At 45.8% G+C, this 20832-nt stretch overlaps 1 protein-coding gene across 2 annotated transcripts in view; it reads left to right on the top strand.

Moving 5' to 3' along the window:
- KIAA1462 (KIAA1462 ortholog) overlaps positions 1 to 20832 on the top strand; it is a 116443-nt gene that overhangs the window by 74819 nt on the left and 20792 nt on the right. The window contains exons 2-3 of one of the 2 annotated variants that reach the window (XM_011977328.1): positions 6083 to 6422; positions 9149 to 9188. Coding sequence is in view for 1 of the 2 variants with exons in the window: in XM_011977327.1 (XP_011832717.1) it covers positions 6142 to 6422 (281 nt within the window). In the remaining variant the exon portion in view is untranslated. The remainder of the gene's footprint in view (positions 1 to 6082; positions 6423 to 9148; positions 9189 to 20832) is intronic. The other variant, XM_011977327.1, reaches the window with a different exon arrangement.

A 20832-nucleotide genomic window follows, 5' to 3' on the forward strand; every position in this document is an offset into this window, starting at 1 on the left:
GTAGAGACGGAGTTTAACTGCATTGACCAGGCTGGTCTCGAACTCCTGACCTTGGGTGATCTGCCCACCTCAGCCTCCCAAAGTGGTGGGATTACAAGTGTGAGCCACTGCACCTGGCCCAGAAGTTTTTTTTCTTTTCTTTTTTTTTTTTTTTACTAAATTAGACATTTAGTCTAATTTTGTTATTATAATTAAAACTTGGAATAACATCCTTATATAAAGCTATGTGTATCTCTGATTATTTCATTGGGATGAATCCTAAGAAGTGAGATTATTTCATAGGGTTTCAGGTGTTTAAAGATTTTGTTACATATTAATAATTTTTTTTCTTTTTTTTTTTTTTTTTGAGACAGAGTATCTGCTCTGTCACCCAGGCTGGAGTGTGGTGGCACAATCTCCGCTCACTGCAATTTCTGCCTCGGGTTCAAAGGATCCTGCCTCCTCAGCCTGCTAGGTACCTAGGACCACAGGTGAGCGCCACCATGCATGGCTAATTTTTTGTATTTTTAGTAGAGATGGGGTTTCACCATGTTGGCCAGGCTGGTCTCGAACTCCTGACCTCAAGTGATACGCCTGCCTCGGCCTCCCAAAGTGCTGGGGTCAAAGGTGTGAGCCAGCAAATCTGGCTAACCACTTTTAAGAAGGGAAATACTCATTTTCATTTACATATAGCCTGCACCCCCCACCTCCCCCATTTATACACACACAAACAGGAGAACCCTTGTAGCTCCTCATGCCCTTACCAACAACAAGCATTGCTTTTTAAAAGCTTTAATCTCATAAGTGAATAATGGCATTTTGGTTTTATTTGCATTTCTTTGATTACAGGTGAGGATGACCATGCTTTTCATCTTTTTAATAGTATGTTTGTCTCTCTTTTTAAAGTTAATTTTTAGTTTGTGTTCTAGGCCAATTTTAAAAAGGAAAAAAAGCTCTGGTTGATTTAATGAGTTCCTTAATGTTTTGTTTCCTTTCACTGTCTTGAGCGTTGTAACTGTAAATATGAGAATTAAAATGTTTATTTTTATAAATGGAAAGGGAGAAGATGGTACCTGTTAAATGGCATTCATTCGCCAGTCTCAACCTTTAGTGATGAGAGAATCCATAATTGAAATAATACCGTGTAGACCATAGCATTGCAAGGGAGGGTGCTGATGGGGTCTTATTTGTCTTTATATTCTTCAGCCCAGTGCCTGGCACTTCCAATGTAAAACAAGTGCCCTGATGAATTTACATTGGCGTAAGTGTGAAGCACCTGCACTCTGGGATGGAGAATTGCTGGATGTTTCGCTTCTGGCCTGCCTACCCCAACCCACTCCTTTCCTCAGTGGGTGGCCATTTATCTCTGCTCTTTTGAGTGGCCTCTGCATAGGTGCTAATAAGGCCAAGGTCAGAGGTTCTGTCTTCAGATGACCTATTTAGCCCTGCCTGTGTCATGGCCACAAGCTGTACTCTTTTTTCCTGGGGCAGCTGACTTCGATGCCTGCTGCTCATCACAGGCGAGAATAGGCTAGAGAAAGGGGGCTGCTCCCTAGAGCTAGAAGGACTCTAAAGAACCTCTAGTTCAGCCTTCTCATTTTACTCTTTCAGGAGAAGACTGAGACCCAAAGGGTTCTCTCCTTTCCTCCTGTGCAGTGACTCAGGCTTGATTCAGCTCACAGATAAATACCATGCACCATTGAGAAACAGACACTCATCCCAACAGCAAAGCGGGAGGTAACCCAGCCCTATGCTCAATGTCAGTGGATGGTTAACAGCAACTTCCTAATTTTATAATCCTTTCCATTTGAATAGACACCATAGAGCTAATATTTAAAGAACTTTGAAAAGGTGCCATGCAATAAGATCGCTGCACAAGTGGTCTTATTCAGGTTCTTTGGAAGGACACATAATTAATCTTTGATGAAAATCCATTTGATGATGATTTGGGGAAAAGAGAATTTTGTGAGACTAGGTTGGTTAAATCAAAATCAAATGAGCTGTCATCTTCTCAAACCAACAATTATTTCCAGTTTCTATATTTCTATTAATGGAATGATCATTATCCTCGTCACTGAGGCTAAAATCCATTGTACTTCTTCTCCTGAAAATTACTCTTATTATTCCTTTTTTTTCTTATCCCCTCTGCCAGCCCCCTGTGCATGTTACAATAGAAAGGACTTGTAACTACAGGTCCCCCATCTGTTCTCGCTCTATCCACTTTAGTCCTCTGCTTTCCTGCCAGATTTCCCTTGCCCAAACCCATTTGTGGTTTGCTGTTGTCTACTCAAATTAAGTCCAAATTCTATTAATGTTGCAGATAAGAATGGCTATTTCTATATAGGACTTTTTTTTTCTTTAAGAATTTATTTTTTTAAAGTTACTCATCTCCCACTTATTATATATGCATTTCAGTTTCATACAGCATGCTTTATGATAGCCCCATGTTATTTATGAAAAGCTCAAAACCCCAAATGATGAAAGAGGTCTGTTAAGGTCACAAGGCAATTGCATGGTGTATTCGAGAACGAATCATATTACTGAGCATTTAAACATTAACACCAGCGTTGCCATCAAGACGTTATAGTCAAGTGAGGCATCAATTCGTGTGTGTGTGCGTGCGCGCGCGTGTATGTGCATGTGTGTGTGGTGTGTGAGAAGAGTCGTCTAGAAGAGTCATCCTGCTCCTAGAGAATAAAGGAGAATTTTTTTCCTTTTAAATACATGGTTTTTAATTTTAATGCCACTATGCCTTGTATCTTTCCTTATTTATGTTCATGGATTATTTGGTAAATTAGGAAACTTTTTTGATGTTAAGGAAGAAAATATAGATGGGTGAACCTAAATTAGTAGCCTGAACTTTGAAGCTAGACAGATCTAGTTCAAACCTTGGATCTAACACAAGCTGTGTAACCTTGGACTGTCAGCCTCAGTTTTCTTGTGAAAATGGAGAAGTTTCTGTCTACATCGAGAAGTTTGCTGGAAGCATAGAATGAATGAAAGTGTGCCAGTACAGAATCTAGCACATTACAGATGGTCATTAATAGTTGATGTTATTAGATTTCATGTGTGCTGCAATCCTGGGTTTATAGTTCAGGTTTTTCCTTGGAGTTTGTAGAGGAAGAGTTTATTGGGCTGCGGGGGAGGGAAGAATCCATTAACTACGATTGAAAGATACTCTTACTAAATATAATTACCATGCAAACACATAGCCATATTGGACCAACCTATCCAGCCCCAGGAAGAAAATGCCCCACATCTGTGTTTTGTGAGGGTTATGTCTTCTCTGCCATTCTGACAAATGGACTGTAGCACAACCAGCTGTGTGCTGCACATGCCTGTTCCTCAGTGTGTTTGGTGGCCACTTGGAGTACAGTGCAATTTGCTTTTATTTTAAAGAGCCCAGCATAGTAAGAGAGAGAAACTGAGTGTCGTGAGACCTAATGCTAACTTTAACTGTGATGCTGACCCTGTGTGTGATGTTGAACCAGTGAGCCTGGGGACTTTGTTCTAGGCTGCCAGGATTCTGTTACTAAGCCATTTCTTTTCCTTCCTTCCTTCCTTCCTTCCTTCCTTCCTTCCTTCCTTCCTTCCTTCCTTTCTTCCTTTCTTTTTTCTTTCTCTTGCTCTCTCTCTCTCTCTTTCTTCCTTTCTTTCTTTCTGACAGCATCTTGCTTTGTCACTCAAGCTGGAGTACAATGGCATGATCTCGGCTCATGGCCACCTCTGCCTTCTGGATTCAAGCGATTGTCCTCCTTCAGGCTCTTGAGTAGCTGGGATTACCGGTGTTTGCCATCATGCCTGGCTAATTTTTGTATTTTTAGTAGAGACAGGGTCTCACCATGTTGTCCAGGCTTGTCTCAAACTCCTGGCCTCAAGTGATTCACCCACCTAGCCTCCTAAAGTGCTGGGATTACAGGCGTGAACCACTGTGCCCAGCCTCATTTCTTTACCCTTGGGATAATTCTACTCATAATCTATTTTAAATGCCAGTTCCCCTTCTCATACACATACACATGCTCTTTGCCTAATGAACTCCTAACCATTCTTCAAAACCTAGCTCAAACAGTTCTGTCTCTCATTTGTGCATTTTCTCAACAAGTATTTATTGAGTGCATACTGTGTGCAAGTTGCTGGGGATAAAGTGTCAAACAAACCAAAGACCCTGCCCTAAAGCCTGACTCTGTGTTCCTGAAGCCCTTTGCTTATGATGGGATCTCATTCCTCTATAATCCCTCACATGGTGGAACTTGCTCTGTTGAGTCGAAGAACAAACTCTTGCTTCTCTGGTCCTTCCTTGTCTGTTGAAGCAAATGACCCAAGTTGTACAACTCCCCGAAAGACATGCAGTAGGAGTGTCAGGAGTGGCAGAGTTGCTATGGAGATTTTTCTACTAGTACAGTAGCTGCCAGAGCTTGTCAGCTTCATAAAATATAGGGACATAATGGAAAATTATCAACTTCCAAAGTTTGGTACTCTCCATGCTGACAGGCGAGACTTTCCCTACTGTAATCTAGCAGGTGATGAAGAGTGAGGACAGGCACAGCAGAATTGTGCAACGGACCCAAGTAAGAGCTCCCAGTGACAGGAAGCACATGCTGCAGGCATCTTCCTTTCACCTGCACATGGACCAGCAGGCGTTTCCTGGCCATTGTTCGCCATGGCTGCAGCAACTCTATTTCCGTCCACCAGCAAAGTGGGGCTGGAGCTGGCTGAGCTTTTCTGGTGGGGCTGGCTTTTGTGGCTTTTGTGTGCCTCTCACCCAGGCCAGCATTACCATCAGCCCTCGTGGAAGCAGTGGTGGGTGGATCCGGCTGACCAATCTGTCTTACGCCTTATCATCAAAGGGAAGACTTAGGAAGAAGGATGTCCTCATGTAGGAATAAACAGGGCGGCTCTACCTCTTTTGCTTTCAGGTAGGTTTCTGCCCATTTTCATTCTTTGTGGGCACTCTCATTTTGTGCAGCTTACACTGGAGGAAGTTGCTGCTGTTGATTCAGGTACTGTAGCAGGATTTGGGTGTGGACATCCTTGGCTGAGAGATGTAAAAACTTTTCCCCAAGATCTACTAGAAAGAAATTTGATTCATAAAAGTTTAATAAGGAGGCCAGGTGTGGTGGCTCATGCCTGTAATCCCAGCACTTTGGAAGGCAGAGGTGGGTGGATTACCTGAGTTCAGGAGTTCGAGACCAGCCTGGCCAACAGGGTGAAACCCTGTCTCTACGAAAAATACAAAAAATTAGCCAGGCGTGGTGGCGCATACCTGTATTCCCAGCTACTCGAGAGGCTGAGGCAGGAGAATCGCTTGAACCCAGGAGACGGAAGTTGCAGGGTGTCGAGATCATGCCACTGCACTCCAGCCTGGGCAACAAGAGTGAAACTCTATCTCAAAAAAAAAAAAAAAAAAAACTTTCATAAGGAAAAGAGAACTTTGGTATTGTATAGTGAGTTGGGTGTGTATGATTGATCAGTGTGTTGTTTGTTTTCTCATCATGAACCCAAAGAATTAAAATCTATTTTTGGTTGCTAGTTAACTGCCATGGAGGGGCTGCCCTGGCAGTTGCTGCTTCAGTCGCTTCCGCTGAAGCATATCATGACTGTGTTGATTAAAGATCTCACTCTCTCGTAGAGCAAAGGTATGTCTACAGGATGAAAGCAGGGGCATGTCCTGAGATTAAGCTGGATATTGGTAGTTTCTCTTTTTAGAAACATGAAGGAGTCATTGCAGCTCCCAGATCTGTATTTTTTTTGTCCACACTCCTTCCGCCTGCTCTTTGTGAGTGGGACAAGGGGAAGGTGGACAGTGTTGATGTCACTGCTTAAGCGCCGTGCCACATGCTCTTCTACCAGAGGCAGCCATCGAAGGGTGAGGTCCTCAGGGTTACACAACGTCCTCTAGAGCCAGAGCCACACCCACTTTCTACATGAATAGAATGGAGAGCAGTTTCAGGCAGAGCCATCCCTGTGTCTCCTCTTTCTGTGCAGGTTCTGTGTTGTGTCCATCACCGTGGTCTGGTTTGGTGGGGGGACCACGGGACGAGGAGGTGTAAGACTGACCCTCAGGGAGACCTGGTCACAAATAGAGCTCTCTGTTGTTCTGCAGTGCTGGGTCCTGCCACCACCATGGTTCCAGCGGTTGAGCTTTGCTGAAGCCTGGGCATCATGTACAGTGTAGAAGACCTCCTGATCTCTCATGGATACAAACCATCGAGAGACCTCCCGGCACCGCGCGAGGATAACCCCAAGGGGCGCCAGGCAGCGAGGACTGGGACACGAGCAGGCCAGGGCCTGCAGAATGGGCATGAGGATGGCCCTGCGGCCCTCGCACATCGTAAGACGTCCACGGGGAAAGGACACGTGAGTGACTCCGAAAGCCGCCGCAGCACACCGAGAGGCCCTGGGGAGCCCCAGAGCACTTCTGCTTCCAGAACCTCAGAGGCGGGGTAAGTTTCACTGTGAACCCACCATTCTCTTTTGACTCAGGAGTTAGCATTGGGTGATGTGTAGGCAAACTCTTTCAACTCTATGTTTGGCCGGGGCCAATGAGGGATAAATGGTATTAGACACAAGAACACTTCTTTTTTGTTTTTTGTTTTGTTTTGTTTTGTTTTTGAGACGGAGTCTTGCTCTGTTGCCCAGGTTGGAGTGCAGTGGCACAATCTCAGCTCACTGCAACCACCTCCAGGGTTCGAGTGATTCTTCTGCCTCAGCCTTCTGAGTAGCTGGGATTATAGGCATGCGCCACCACGCCTGGCTAATTTTTCTATTTTTAGTAGAGACAGGGTTTCACCATGTTAGTCAGGCTGGTCTCGAACTCCTGACCTCGTGATCTGCCCGCCTCGGCCTCCCAAAGTGCTGGGATTAGTAAGCCACCGTGCCTGGCCACTTTTTGTGTTTTTTAGAGACAAGGTCTCTCTGTGTTGCCCAGGCTGGAGTGCAGTGGTGCAGTCATAACTCACTGTAGCCTTGGCCTCCTGGGCTCAAGTGATTCTCCCACCTCAGCCTCTCGAATAGCTGGGCCAGGTGCACACAACCACACCTGGCTAATTTTTATTTTTTGTAGAGACAGAGTCTCACTGTGTTGCCCAGGCTGATCTCTAACTCCTGGTCTCATGCAATCCTCCCACCTCAGTCTCCCAGAGCACTGGGATTAGAGGCATGAGCCACCATGCCCAGCCCAAGATCACTTGTTTCCACTGAGATATTCAGGGTGTTCCAGCAGTACTTAGCACAGGGCTTTGCCATAATGGGCCTTCAATAAATAGCAGTGAGTAAACACGTTCTATCATGCTAAATGCCATGTGTTAGGACTCTGCTGCTTGGTTCCCTTGTAATCTCTTCATCTTGCCTCAGTTAGGAGTCATTTTAGAACTTCATAAAAGCTAGTTCACAACCACGCACCCATTCACAGTGTATTTGGCTTTCTTATTGACACAATTCAACATTTTGCAGGTTACAGAGAGTTGAAAAGGGGTCTGTATTCCCCTCAGTTTGTAAGACAAAACCTTTCTTCTGGTATATTCATATCATTCCATTGGCTTCTGACCTATCTTTTCCTTGCACACACACTGGCCCTAATGTGGGATCCCATCTGAATACAGCTGCATCTGTGGGTGTTTCCTTACAACAAAAAGAGAGGGCGGGTTGGCTAGGGGAACAGGATGGTAAAAAAAAAAAAAAGAATTTCGGCAGCTTGCCACAGAGCCAGGCTGGGAGAGGAGCCCTGAAGCCCTCTCCCAGGCAGTTTCCACCTGGAGGAAACCTTTGTCATCCTTCCTAACTTTGCATTTGCCTTTAGTGCTGCACTGGGACCAGGCACAGATTGGGGAGGAAGAGCTGTGAGTCCACAGAGTGTGTTATGTAACTGCATGTCAGCAGTTAGATATGGATGAAGGACGTAGACAGAATCAAGGACCTTTCTTTAAGAGAAACAAACACACAAAATGGGCAAGTCTGATGGGAATGAACTCGCCTCCCATGGTTAGAAGTCACCCTTGCAGAGAAAGGACCTTCCTTGTCGGTTGACAGTTTTCAGGCAAAAATCGGAAGGATTTTGTTTCAGAGTCAGAGCACTTAACACATTATTGGAGAAAAGCAAAGGTGAGAGCCCTCATTTTTGCCCAGCGTAGTGAAAGCAGGTTTAAGTTGCCAAGTCAGATTGCTTCTCCAGAGAGGGGCCAGAGGAGTTAGCACTGATGGAGCCAGGCTCAGGGGCAAAAGTCACAATGAAGAAGGGGCTGGAAGCTGTTTCTGTTTCACCTTGCACTTTAGAACTCACACTTCAGTCGACTACTGTCAAGGCCTTCACTTTCTTGACCACCATTTTCCAGCATGGAGCTGGAAGAGGGAGCTTATGGGTGAGTTGGCTGAGGGTTCAGATAACCTTAATGACTACCACACAAACTGGTGCTTGTTTTTTTTTTGTTTGTTTGTTTGTTTTTCATTTAGTTTTGTGCTGAGTATATCCGTATCTTCCAACCTGGATTTCAAGGTACTGAGATTGTACCTTGTCTCCTATCTCTTTTGTTTCTTGTACAGAGTCTTACAGTACTGGGCATATATGGTTATTTAATACATGCTCATGAGTTCAATTTATTCTTTCCCCCATTGTAGCAACTGTTGAAAAGCAGAACGGTCGGTTTCTAATGAAGTAAAGACAGGGCTGTGGAATCCCCGCAGATGGACCATGTAGGTTATGTGGGGTCTCCCTCAAATTTGAGGGGCTGGATTAGAGTTGAGTCCCACGGTGGGAGGCAGGAGAACCCCTTTAGAATTCTGTGTGGGCAGTGTGGCTGCCAACCTCATCCACAACTCGCTTAGGACTTTCTAACCCCTTGTGTGGTAACAGGTTCCTGAGGACTGTGGCATAATCAGATCTGCAAGCTGCCTTTCTTTCCATCCTGAGTGAAGGGCTCAGATAAGTGGCTTTGTGTAGCCCTGGGATGTTTTCACACAGACGACAGAGTTCTCGACAGATCTGGCCTCTTGTCCATGTTGCGGAGACTGGCCGATTCACTTAGGTGATGTAGAGTAGCTTTTGGATTGAAGGTTGGTCCTAGGGTAGAAACAGCAAATGCATACATGTTTGCAAACATCCCTCCCAGTGCCCCAAGCCTCAGAGACTGGCTGCGAGGTTCCCTGGGTTGAAATGAAAGACTTTATTTTTTAGGTGCCCAATAGAGAACTGAAAATTGGAGGGAAACAGAAAGGTAGGCATGAAGGAGAATTGTTTTTCCCCATCAGAAACAAAGTGCTTTGGGAAGAAGTAAATAGGTGTCAATAGTAAACAGCTTAAATTTAAAAAAAAATAATAAGAGAAGCCAATACTACTATGGCTTATGTGAATTCTGAATCTGATGGATAAATGGTGCTGTCAGATCCCAGTCTTTGGTTACTCAAAAGCACAGCTGTGGTCTTGCTGCCTCCTCCATCCCAGGTCTAGGGGGTGCCTGGAGCCCAGGATAGCCCTGTCCAACTTGAAACCATCGGCGTGGTTGGGAAGGGTCACAAGGGTTCCTCTTCTGCAGTTTCTTGGTTGAGGGCTGCCTTAAAGTGTGTCCCCACACTTTGGGCCAGTCCTCAGCACCCCACTGATGTCCTGGGAAAGATGGAGGTCAAGGTCGTTTGGAAGGCCACAGGGGCTGATTGAAAATTTGTTTTATTCTGACAGGATAGTGGCGACCTAGGCATTTTGGCAAGGTTATTGTCTTATAACTGAAGAACATTGCGTTCATCCAATGTGTGCTGCTGTTAACAGGCCAGGTAATTTATGATGAATGGAAATTTATCAGTTCACTGTTCTAGAGGCTGGGAAGTCCAAGGTCAAGGTGCTGGTATCTCATGAGGACCTTCTTGCTGTGTCATCTCATGGTGGAAGGTGAGAGAGTGAGAGTGAGATCAAACAAGAGAGGGCTGAACTCATGCTTTTATAAGGGCACCAGTCCCACCCAGGAGGGTGGAACTCTCATGACCTCATCTCCTCTTAAAGGCCCCACCTCTTAATACTGTTACAATGGCAATTAAATTTCAACAGGAGTTTTAGATGGAATAAACATTTAAACCATAGCAAACACAAAGTCCAGAGGATGTCACTGGCCATCAATGGCCACTCAGTGCAGCAGTGGAGGGAGCCCAGCTTGGGCCACAACTCCTCCACCCACCCCGGCCTGCCAGAAGCCTTGGGGCTGCCTCCCTGCAGCAGCGCTGGGCCTGGCTGAGCTCTCCCCAGGTAAGGCCTGTTTTTGTTTGAAAGGAGCACTTGATTCTGTGAGCTCCTGGGGTTACCATCACTGGATGGTCTTTTCTCAGTCCCTTGTCCTCCACCCTCTCCCTGGCATGCATGGACGTGTGACAGCTCCCAGAGCCCAGCTGTGTCCCTTTCCTGTCTGGAGAGGCCTATAAAGACTGCATCCTGACCTGTCTACACGAGATAATGCACATAACACTGCTTTTCTGTGGACATTGTAAAGGGAGCATACGTGGAAGGCAGGATTATCCATCATCTGGGGCTTAGCTGGAATATCAGCATTGTCTGGTGAGAATGGTCAGGACTGTTCCTTACCCTCTAATGATTAGTATTAGTTTAGAACAGAGTTTCTGATTTAAGGACAAGCTCTATCTAGTAAAACTTTTTTTTGTCTTTTTCCCTTTCTACTCGAGGGACATCTAGTAAAACTTAAAAAAAAAAAAGAAAAAGAAAAAAACACAAATATGAAGCTTTGATGAGATTTTCGAGCATTCAGGATACTTGTTTCCTAATGTGCTGAGGTGGCTATTGCTTTGAGCTTTCACTATTAGCAGATCAAGTAGTAGTGAGCATCTAGGACAGGAGAAGAATGACAATTCTGTTGTGAAGGAAGGCAAAGGAGCATGTGAACTTGCTAAAAATCTCTTAGGTGTAAGTAGTGGAGAAGGACCAAGAGTTGGTTCTCCTTGTACATAGTTATCTAAATTGATGAGTAGACAGTAATTGTTTTTGGAAGCTACATGTTAATGTGTTGGGCCATTGTTCGTATGACTGGTAACTTTACCAGCGTTTAAAGCACAGCAGATGGACTGTGAAGCCTGACTGTGGGACTCCTGGCTCAGGGGCCTTCCTTGCCCCTGGGCTGAAGACTTCCTAGCAGTAGAGTTTCCCTCCTTGGTAGATCCTTTGGAAGGTAGGAAGTGGAACCTACCTGAAAGGAAAGGGAGGGGTCGTTGTAAGGATTCATGGAGAGATTCAGGACCATTCATAGGAAATGGAGAAAGACTGGCTGGCCTCATTAGACGTGGAATGAGAAGGCGTCCCCCTGGACTGTGGGTTGTTCCCCTGGGGACTCATTCATCTCTGTCCCCCATTGCCACCCATCTCTGCGTCTCCGGGTACTTGTTTATGCTCCTCTTCCCTTCCCTGACAGCTTCTGCTTCCCCCTACCTCTGGCTGGCGGAGACTTAGACTCCACCCTTGCTCCTCTTGACGGCTTAGCTTCAGAACCCACTGCTGACAACTGCCTACATCTCTTAGTTGAAACTTTTGAAAAAATTGAGTTTTAGACAGCCAGTGGATGCTTGAGTCTGGGTTAGGGTGTCTGCCCCTTCCGATCAGAGGGGAGGGGCTGGACAAGGGAGTGGGAGGTTGGATGGGGAGGAGGGAATGACCAGGCATGGATGCCTGCGCTTTCTCCGCTGCAGGGGCTGCGGGTGAGGACAGTTTGCAGGCCACAGGGACTGCCTGTGTACCCCAAAACATGTTCTCTTCACAGACCATTTGACAAGTAACACTAAAGACTTGGCATTTTCCCCTTTTTAAGTCATTGACTCCGCAGAGAGCTCATCTAGATGCTAGCCCACTCCTAAATGGTCTCAGTTAACAGAGTGTAGTGATGAAACTGGCTGTAGGCTTTGCATGAAAGTCACTTACGTGGTCCAGGAAAAGACCGACAGGCCATGTCCAAAGCTTGCCTGCTGACACACACACACACACACACACACAGATTAAGAGGAAGTGGGCAAAGAGGAAAAACTGTGTTATCTGCACATGGAGGAAACTGCATGCTTAAAATACAAGTAGCCAAAACTAAATAATACTTAACGATCATTAAAATATGTAAAAGGCTGTTATCAGGCACTCAGGGTTTCCTTAATGTGTTTCCTTTGAAATATTATAATCAGAGGAAGCTGTAAAATACTCTTAACATAGCAGAGGTTTGAAGCTGAAAGTTATACCATAATTGGCTCTTCTCTGCATAGCCCCAGGAATTCGGGTAAGATTTTTTTGTTAGTTACCCATGAGAATAACTTGTAATTATCTCCTGTCATCAGCGGCAGTCATAACTAATGAGAGACTTAGCAACCTAGGGAGAGTCTCTGATGTGGTGGTCTGGGGCCCTCATCTTGGGAGGTTTCTATCTGATCAGTAAACATCCATTCTAGATAGTGCTACTGGATATGGTAAACAGTTCATTTTCAGGGTCTTTTAAAGCTTCTCTTAAATCATATCCTGCTTATAAGGGTTTTCCAAAAACAGAGAATGCTTCAAGTTTAACATCTGTTTCTATGTTCCTCTTTCTTTTACAAACTTATAAATCCACAAACACAATTTGCCTTTTCACTGCTTGTTTCCCATCCTAAGCATTAGCCGTTGGTACTTTGACCTTGTTATGGGGCAAAGCCTGTCTCTCTTGAGGGCTGGCATGCTCATGAACACTAGGAAGAGGCAGGCCGCCTCTTCCCCCACTGTCTTCTGTATGCCCTTCTCCTTGGTCTCGTTCGTAAGTGTGGAAACTTCCAGAAGGGCCTGGAAACTGGTCCTCTCTCTCGCGTGCGCCCCATGTGGCTTTTACCAGCACCAGTTTCCCCACTAAAAAGCAGGTTGTGTCCCTTGAACATGAGGCTTCTGGAAGTGCAGTGGTGTGGAGGCACAGGCTTCTGGAATGACAAGGAAGATCCAGCGGCAGCACCGCCGAGAGCCTCATGTGTCTTGGTGGTTATGCCATTCCCAAGAGGAGAGTTGTTCATGTGGAATTCTGCCTTCAGCTAGAGAACTGGATGAGTCCGAGAGCTAGGAAATGCCCCACGGAGAGACACTGAGGGTGGGAATGTGAGACGGGGTCCAAAAGAGACCCGAGTGGGTCTTCCAGTCCAGCCCCTCTGCCTCAAAGATGACTGTGCCTCTGCGTTCTCGATAAAGGACAGGGTGTGGACTGGGGGTGTCACTGGCGGGCTGCTGTGCACCAGCTGTGGGGCCTGGGGGCCTTTAGGCAGCCTCCCTAGGGTGTCATCACCAGAGACCCAGCTGCAGGGTCCTTCAGGCTTTCAGGAACCCACGCATAGTGACCGCGTTTTCTGCCTCTCATAGCCCTCATCTTGGCTTCTGAAGAACCGTGGGTCAGAGGCACCGCAAATACTCCATAAATATTTGTTGAATAAACGAATAAATAAATGAAAGCGAGAGTGGTGCTAGAAAAAGGCAAATGAGAAGCGAGGCTGGTCTTTCTCTGTGTCAGTGATGGCACTGTGGGGTTCACACTGGTGTACGTGGTAAAAATCTGACATGCCCTTATTAAAGAGAAAATATGAAAATACTGAAATAATCTGTCTTACCTATTAGATACGCATGAGAGAGAATGGATTAGAGCTTCTCTTCCTGCCTTGTTTTAATAAATGAAATACTGGTTTGTTCTACATCCATATTGTGGAAATGGGTGTAGCTTCTTCGTCAGAGACCAGCCATCCCGAGGGGGAACAGCGTCTCGTGATGACAGTCGGCTCTGTCACTCTTTCCTGGCATTGTGAAGGCCTGTTGATTACAACTTAGACAAAGACAATGCCAATCTGAAATAATCATCACCTTCAGACAGACACTTGGTTCTTCACCCTTTCCTGTGTGCCACCCGTACCCCCTTCCCCAGGAGATCGAGCAAACAGAGCTTCAAGATAAGCTGCTCCATTGAGAATGTATTTTAATTGAGTTAATACTAAATGAAACAAGGGCTTCTTACGTGTCAGGCACTGTGCTAAACACTCTGAATGTATCATCTCATTTAATTCCTCCCAGAATACAAAAAAGAAGGCTTAGTCCGTCCCTGCAGTACAGATGAGACATCAGAGGCAGGGGCAGTTAAGGACGCTGCCGACAGCGTTCCGCTGGACAGCCGTGGTATTGGCCTTTAAACCCACACTGCCCCTCCAGTGCCCAGGGCAGCTGCTCACACTCTCCTGGCAATGTTCCAACACTGCTCCCTGATGGTGTGGTGAGAAGCCAGAAACCACCCCTCTGCAGGTACCCTAAGCCTGGACTATTCCATTGACCCCAGGCAGCTGTCTTTGGGTGTCAACCGCAGGTTCATCGGGCTCCCCAAGGCTGGGCCACAGACATTGTCTTCTCAGCCTGCTTTTCTCCATCTGTACCTTTTCTTCCTCAAGTTAGGGAATCCACAAGAAAGTGATGAATAACAGTTTGAAGGTATTATGTCATTTTATCCCTCCCAGAAAACTCAAAAGGAAGGCTTCTGTCCCTGCAGTACAGATGAGGCATCAGAAGCCGAGGCCAGTCCGGCTACCCAGCCATCAGGTGGGAAGGGCCTCACATTGTGGGAGGGAACTGTCTGCGCTGCATGCAGTCACCAGGACTTCTCCTAGTCACTCTGGTGGGGAACCATATCTCTAGTGCTTCCTGTCCCTGCCTGTGAAGACACCCTCAGGGGTGGCTTCCAGTAGGCCCTGGGATGCTCCCAGGGTGATCATTGATGTGGAGGGACAGGGTCCTCTATCAGTGGGACCCTAGCGTGGGAGGAGCGTCAGCGTATGGCCCTGTAGGGAGTCTGCCGCTGACTAAGGGCCACCCAGTGTGGCTTCTTGCCTTTACATTGATTAGAAGGCGTCAGTGTGTCCTTGCCATGTTAATCAGTAAAAGGAGTGGGCTCATTTGAATAGCTGGCGTGAGTCAGAGGTTAGGGGTTTGTGACCCAGCTTTTTTCCCTTAGAAGTGCAGTTGCAGGAAGGATGTTGTTCAGAGATGCCCTGACTTACAGTGAGAGGTTCTAGCACCTTCGTCAGGGACATGTTACTGCACACAGCTGGCGGCTGCCCCAGGAACCCTCACCAGCTCCACCTACCTTTTCTCCAGGGTATTGTTTTCCTTCTTCCACGTGGACCTATGCCCTTCTTCCTTCATTTGTATCCCTTTGCTCCATCCTGCTTCTCTCTTCTCGCTTTTCTTCTCTCTTTCTCTTTTCTTTTTTTCTTTTTTTTCTTTTCTTTTCTTTTTTTTTTTTTTTTTTTTTTTTTTTTTTTTTTTTTTTTTTTTTTTTTTTGAGACAGGGTCTCTCTCTGTCACCCAGGCTGGAGTGCAGTGGTGCCATCTCAGCTCACTGTAGCCTTGACCTCCCAGGCTCAAGCAATCCTCCCGCCTCATCTTGAGTAGCTAGGACTACAGGCACTCACCATCACATCTAGCTAATTTTTCTTTTTAAAGTTTTTTGTAGAGACAGGGTCTCCTTATGTTTCCCAGGCTGGTCTCTAACTCCTGGGCTCAAGCGATCCTCCTACCTCAGCCCCTCAAAGTGCTGGGATTACAGGCGTGAACCTCCATGCCGGGTCTCTCTTTGTCTCCTCTACCTGTAGGTGGGTCAGTGGTCCACATCAACGAGGCGTCCCCTTCCATGAGTGATCTCCCAGCCCCTGATTTTGTTACGTGCATTAAAAAGATATACTACTAGAATTACCACGACTGTTTCCAAGCTGGCTCCATCTTTCACATCAGCACCAGCTGTGAATTTACTAATTTATGCAAAGGAAGCAACCACCCAAACCCCAGTCCCAGGGGCGGGGCCCGTGGACCGTGGTCTCCGACTTACTTGCGTGTATAAAAGTTCTTGACTAGACCTTGCAAAATCAAAAGTCTGCTGAAGCCCTAACCCAAAGATGATTCAGAAACCTGCTGGCAACCACAGAAGAGCAATTTGTGTCCATTTCTAGCCATCAGAGTTTAAAAAATATTATGGTCTTGTGGCTGGCCAGGTTGGCACTGTAGTGGCGATGGCTTCCAACTTCTTTTTTTTTTTTTTTTTTAATTTTTCCATTCTGAGCTCATCTTTGTGGAAGCCAGACCCAAGCACAGGAGTTCAAAGCCCGTGCTGTGGAGGAACTGTGACTTCAAGGGCTTCCATCCAGGTCGCTATCAGTGGGTGCCTTTCCAAAATGCCTCCTACTTAATTTCCTCTGTGCACGTTGATAACTCAAGTGCCTTTGAATTGCTTTCCTGTGCCCCTTCTTCAAATGTCCAAATTTAGCATCACTTCTAAGTCCTCAAATTTATCATGCTTCCTCTTCCAGACCCATTATTTGTGTGTGTGTGTGTGTGTGTGTGTGTTTTTTTTAAATAACAAAACTGTAACCTCCGGAAATAGTCTGCCAGGTACTTTGTGTTTTAACTGAATCTGCACTGTCTGTCATCTGGAGTCATTCATTGTGACATCATAAAAAGCAGGCCTGATAATGCATTAGCAGTCCGACTGGGCATTTGTGGATTTTCTAGTTACAATTCTGCCAGTGCAACCTACAATTCTTGTTCAAATTGAACTTTGCTGAAGACTGATATTTATCCATTATATTTTCAGAGCAGTTTTCTCTTTTCTGACTGACCTTTAATTTTATGCTAACCTCTATACTTCAGTCTTCATCTTCTCTGGACCCCAGATTTCCCCTTTCCAAAATTAGCTCATTCGTTACCCTGTGTCAGAGGGACGTTTGCGCTGGGTGGTACTGAATAGACCAAGGCATGCTGAAAAATGAAATTGCAGGCTTCCAGACGCAGAGAGCTTTCAGAGCAAATTCTGGAATGGAACATGGCTGAGGCCATCACAGAAGCATGTTAGGCACCTGTCACTGGGGTTGGTGAATATGAGCCACTCTAAAGAGATGCCCAAAGCCCCTTCTGCCAACCAGAAGAGAACGCTGCTCCTGGCTCTTTCAGTGAGACCTACAGCCTTGGTGCTCAGTTTCTGCATCTAGATACCAATGGCTAGATACAGATGCCTGTGGAAGGGGAGTGGGTTTTGAAGGAACAGGCTAGGCCAACATGCCATGACCATCCACTGGTCCAGAACATGACACTAGGGTTGGAAAGCAATAGAAAGCAGTAGGCATCTGCTAGACTGCAGATTTGGGAACCAGGAAGGGATCGCTGGATAAAGGCATGGCTTTAGTGGGGCCTCCCCAGCCCCACCCCAGTGACCACAGCAAAGCACAGCTGACTGGACTTTGAGGGCCCCCACGGGAGGACAAGGCTCAGGATTTTGTTCATGCAGGGGGGAAGGGTAACTGTCTGTCTCACTTCCCACAGAACCCCCAGTTCATCAGGCGGGCAGCAAGCCTCTAGCTGATTTTTTAAGTTAATCCACACATCTATCCCGTGCTGCTGGGTATCAGGTCCAGTGCCAGGCTGTAGCTGCCCCAGTGATAACAAGTCAGTGCAGCTCATGAGGACCTTGGAGGCTACTGAGAAGATGGAGAATGTAAGCCAATGGTTACAGGCATTCCAAATGTTGCTATTTTTTTCTTTTCTTTTTTTTTGTTTGAGACGGAGTCTTGCTCTCTACTGCCCAGGCTGGAGTGCAGTGGCACGATCTCAGCTCACTGCAACCTCTACCTCCTGGGTTCAAGCCATTCTTCTGCCTCAGTCTCCCAAGTAGCTGGGATTACAGGCACCTGCTACCGCGCCTGACTAATTTTTTGTATTTTTAGTAGAGACAGGGTTTCATTCACCATGTTGGTCAGGCTGCTCTCGAACTGCTGACCTCAGGTTATCTGCCCGCCTCAGCCTCCCAGGGTGCTGGGATTACAGGCGTGAGCCACTGTGCCTGGCGCAAATGTTGCTATTCTAAGGAGACTTTCACTTTTTAAAAGAAAGGTATCATTTTCCATTGTGGTTGAGAAGGAGTCGTGTGAACGAACAGAACTGTCTCCTAATTTTTCTCATAATTAGCTGCTGCATATGCAGTGAGTAGATTTGCTCATTTTCCGTTAAACATGTTGTTTTCCACATGCTCATATTTCAGATATTTCCCAAGCAGTTGCTAGCGGTTGTTTCGTTGGCCTCGTCTCTCCTGAGATGAGAGATGGGGCTGTTGGCAAGCGTAACTTCTGTTTCACCTCCGTCCTGTTCGCCCGGGAATTCTGTGTAAAGACCCTGCTTGTCCCATTGAACTCGTGGACACAATTTGTCTGGGCGATCACATTCCACTTTGCTTTCCTTATCTTTTTCCCACCCTGTGTTAATGTGTTCAGCATGTTTTCTTAAAAGTGCCATTGTTAATGTCTTTTAAAATGTAAGATAATTAGTTTCATTTTTCTAAAAAGAAAAGTTTGATCTCATTTCCTTCAACGTATCAGAAAATATATTTTTGGCTTTGAAACCATATGCAGCAGTGTACATTTTAACTGGTAATGGGCGTCCTATAGCGAAGCTACTAGACGAGCCATTCTTGCTAACTTGTCTGAAGGAGAAATCTACCAGAGCAATTCCCATGGCGAGTGCGCTTGCACCTGTCAGAGCCTGGCCCTTGCTAGGTACAAAATAGATGTTTATTAATTAAATGGTTTATAGTTTTCTATGATATGTGGACTGTGTTGTAAAGTGGATAATTTAAAATTTCCCAGATGACCTGGGTTTTTATTAAATTGGAATTTTGGCACCTTGTGCAAACAGAAGGAAGTTTAACCCAAAATTCTTAGTTATTTTGGTTTGTTATATATGGCAGTTTTGACAAAGTTAAAGTGATAATGTAACATTTTTGGGTGGAGAAGAAAACCAACCACGCTCCCTCTGTAGGAAGTGACGGGCTGTTTGTATTCTTGTCCTATTTCTGTCATTTTTTATCTGTCTTCCGATTATGCTCGTGGCGTGTACTTGCACAAGTAGCACCTCAGGATTTTAGCCCCTTCTCTAAGCACACTGTGAAACCCGAATATCAATTGAGAAAATGCATCAAAGCCACATGGTATCATTTCCTCCCTAAAGTCAGGCAATCCAGGAAAGCGCTCACAGGACTGTCAGGAATGAGAACGGTGCTTAATAAAAGCCCACTCACCATCAGCCTAAGAGCAGAGGTAAGAGGGTAGATTGTTTCTGGTGCAAAGCACCAACCACATACTTCCTAATGATTTCTTTTAGCCTTTCGCAGTGGGGTGTAACAATTGTAATGCCTTCTTACATGGTAGTTGTTAAGTCTTGACCTTGGATTTTCTATGGAGTCTGAGAGCCTAGAGACAGTAGGTGCTGAAGACTTTTCAGTGGCTCATGTTCTACAGCATTTCTCAGGCTACTGATGGGCGGTCACACGGGAGTCCCCAAGGGTGGACTCTGCGGCTTCTGGAGCTGCAAGCCTGGCTCAGCTAAAGTGGGGAGACAGGGAGGAAAGGGATGTGGAGGGGGGCCAGTGGCGATGGCTTTCAAAATGAATAATCTGCATAGAACCTGACCAGGAAGCCCCCTTCTCAGCACTCAAAACTCAAATGCTCAAAACATAATTTCAATGACAACAAAAGAAAATGACCTCCTACTACTGTGCCCGGTGTTAAGATAGCTTATACCATGTACAGGTTGTTAACACAGAAGCATTGAGGCTGTTCAGTGGCAAATGCCTTACCTCAGATTGATTTTGGATATTTTCTGGTTTTCCAGCCCATAATTAAGCTTTGCTGTAAGTGGCTGCCTAACAAGTTATCAGGGGGTAGAAGCAGATACAGAATTATTATTATTGTTATTATTATTATTTTTGAGGTACAGTCTTGCTCTGTCGCCTAGGCTGGAGTGCAGTGGCATGGTCTTAGCTCACTGCAACCTCCGCCTCCTAGGTTCAAGCGATTCTCCCACCTCAGCCTCCTGGGTAGCTGGTAGCTAGGATTACAGGCGCCCACCACCACACCCGGCTGATTTTTATATTTTTAGTAGAGACGAGGTTTCACTATGTTGGCCAGGCTGGTCTCGAACTTCTGACCTCAGGTGATCCACCCACCTCAGCCTCCCAGAGTGCTGGGATTACAGGCATGAGCCACTGCACCCGGCGTTGGATAGAGTTTGAGGGTCTATCTTTACCTTTTAAGGCAAAGAGGTAATTCCAAAATAAGAATAGTAGCAATAAAAATAGAAGTTTTTACCAGGGCTCCTGCCCACAGCCTTCTGCTTCTGTGATTGGAAGGGCTCTCCTGTAGCCCAGTCCCCAGCAGGGACTCTTCCCCGGCTTCATGCACTGTTGCTGCATAGAACTGGTGGCCTTGCACCTCCCGGTTTCATGTTGTGTTCACTCGCTGTGCCACCAGCTGAAAAGCAGACTGTGTCGCCGGAATCATTTGAAACCACAAAATGTATAGCAACACCTAAGCACATGGGGAGAAAGAAATTGACCTCACTAGTAATCAAAGAAATGCAAATTAAAGTAGTGAGAAGTTATGGGGAAAAATAGTTGTAATAACTGGGGATGAAAAGGTTCAAGAAGACCGGCTGTCCTCTGCATGACAGGAGGGCCTATAAATTGGATAGTTTATCTAAGGTCATTTTGACAATATGTGTCACACAACACCCCATGATCTACTCACTTCTTTTCTAAGGACTTACTCTAAATGATCTGAGATCTGCATCCCGTGTTTGTGAACAATGGTGTGTCTCAAAGTGTTTTAGAATAGAATCCATATCAATGTCCAACATTGGTGAAGGGTTAAGTAAATCCCATGTGTGTGAGGGAATACAACTCATCCACGAACATTAAGCATCTGAGGGGGTTTACATGACACTGGAAGAAGTAAAACGTGGGGTTAATTGAGCGCTTTAGGTTCCCATTTCTTGGCTTAGAACTCTTTCCCAAATCCTTG

This window comes from Mandrillus leucophaeus, unplaced genomic scaffold (genome assembly GCF_000951045.1).
Source record: "Mandrillus leucophaeus isolate KB7577 unplaced genomic scaffold, Mleu.le_1.0 Scaffold178, whole genome shotgun sequence".
NCBI classification, from domain to species: Eukaryota; Metazoa; Chordata; class Mammalia; order Primates; family Cercopithecidae; genus Mandrillus; species Mandrillus leucophaeus.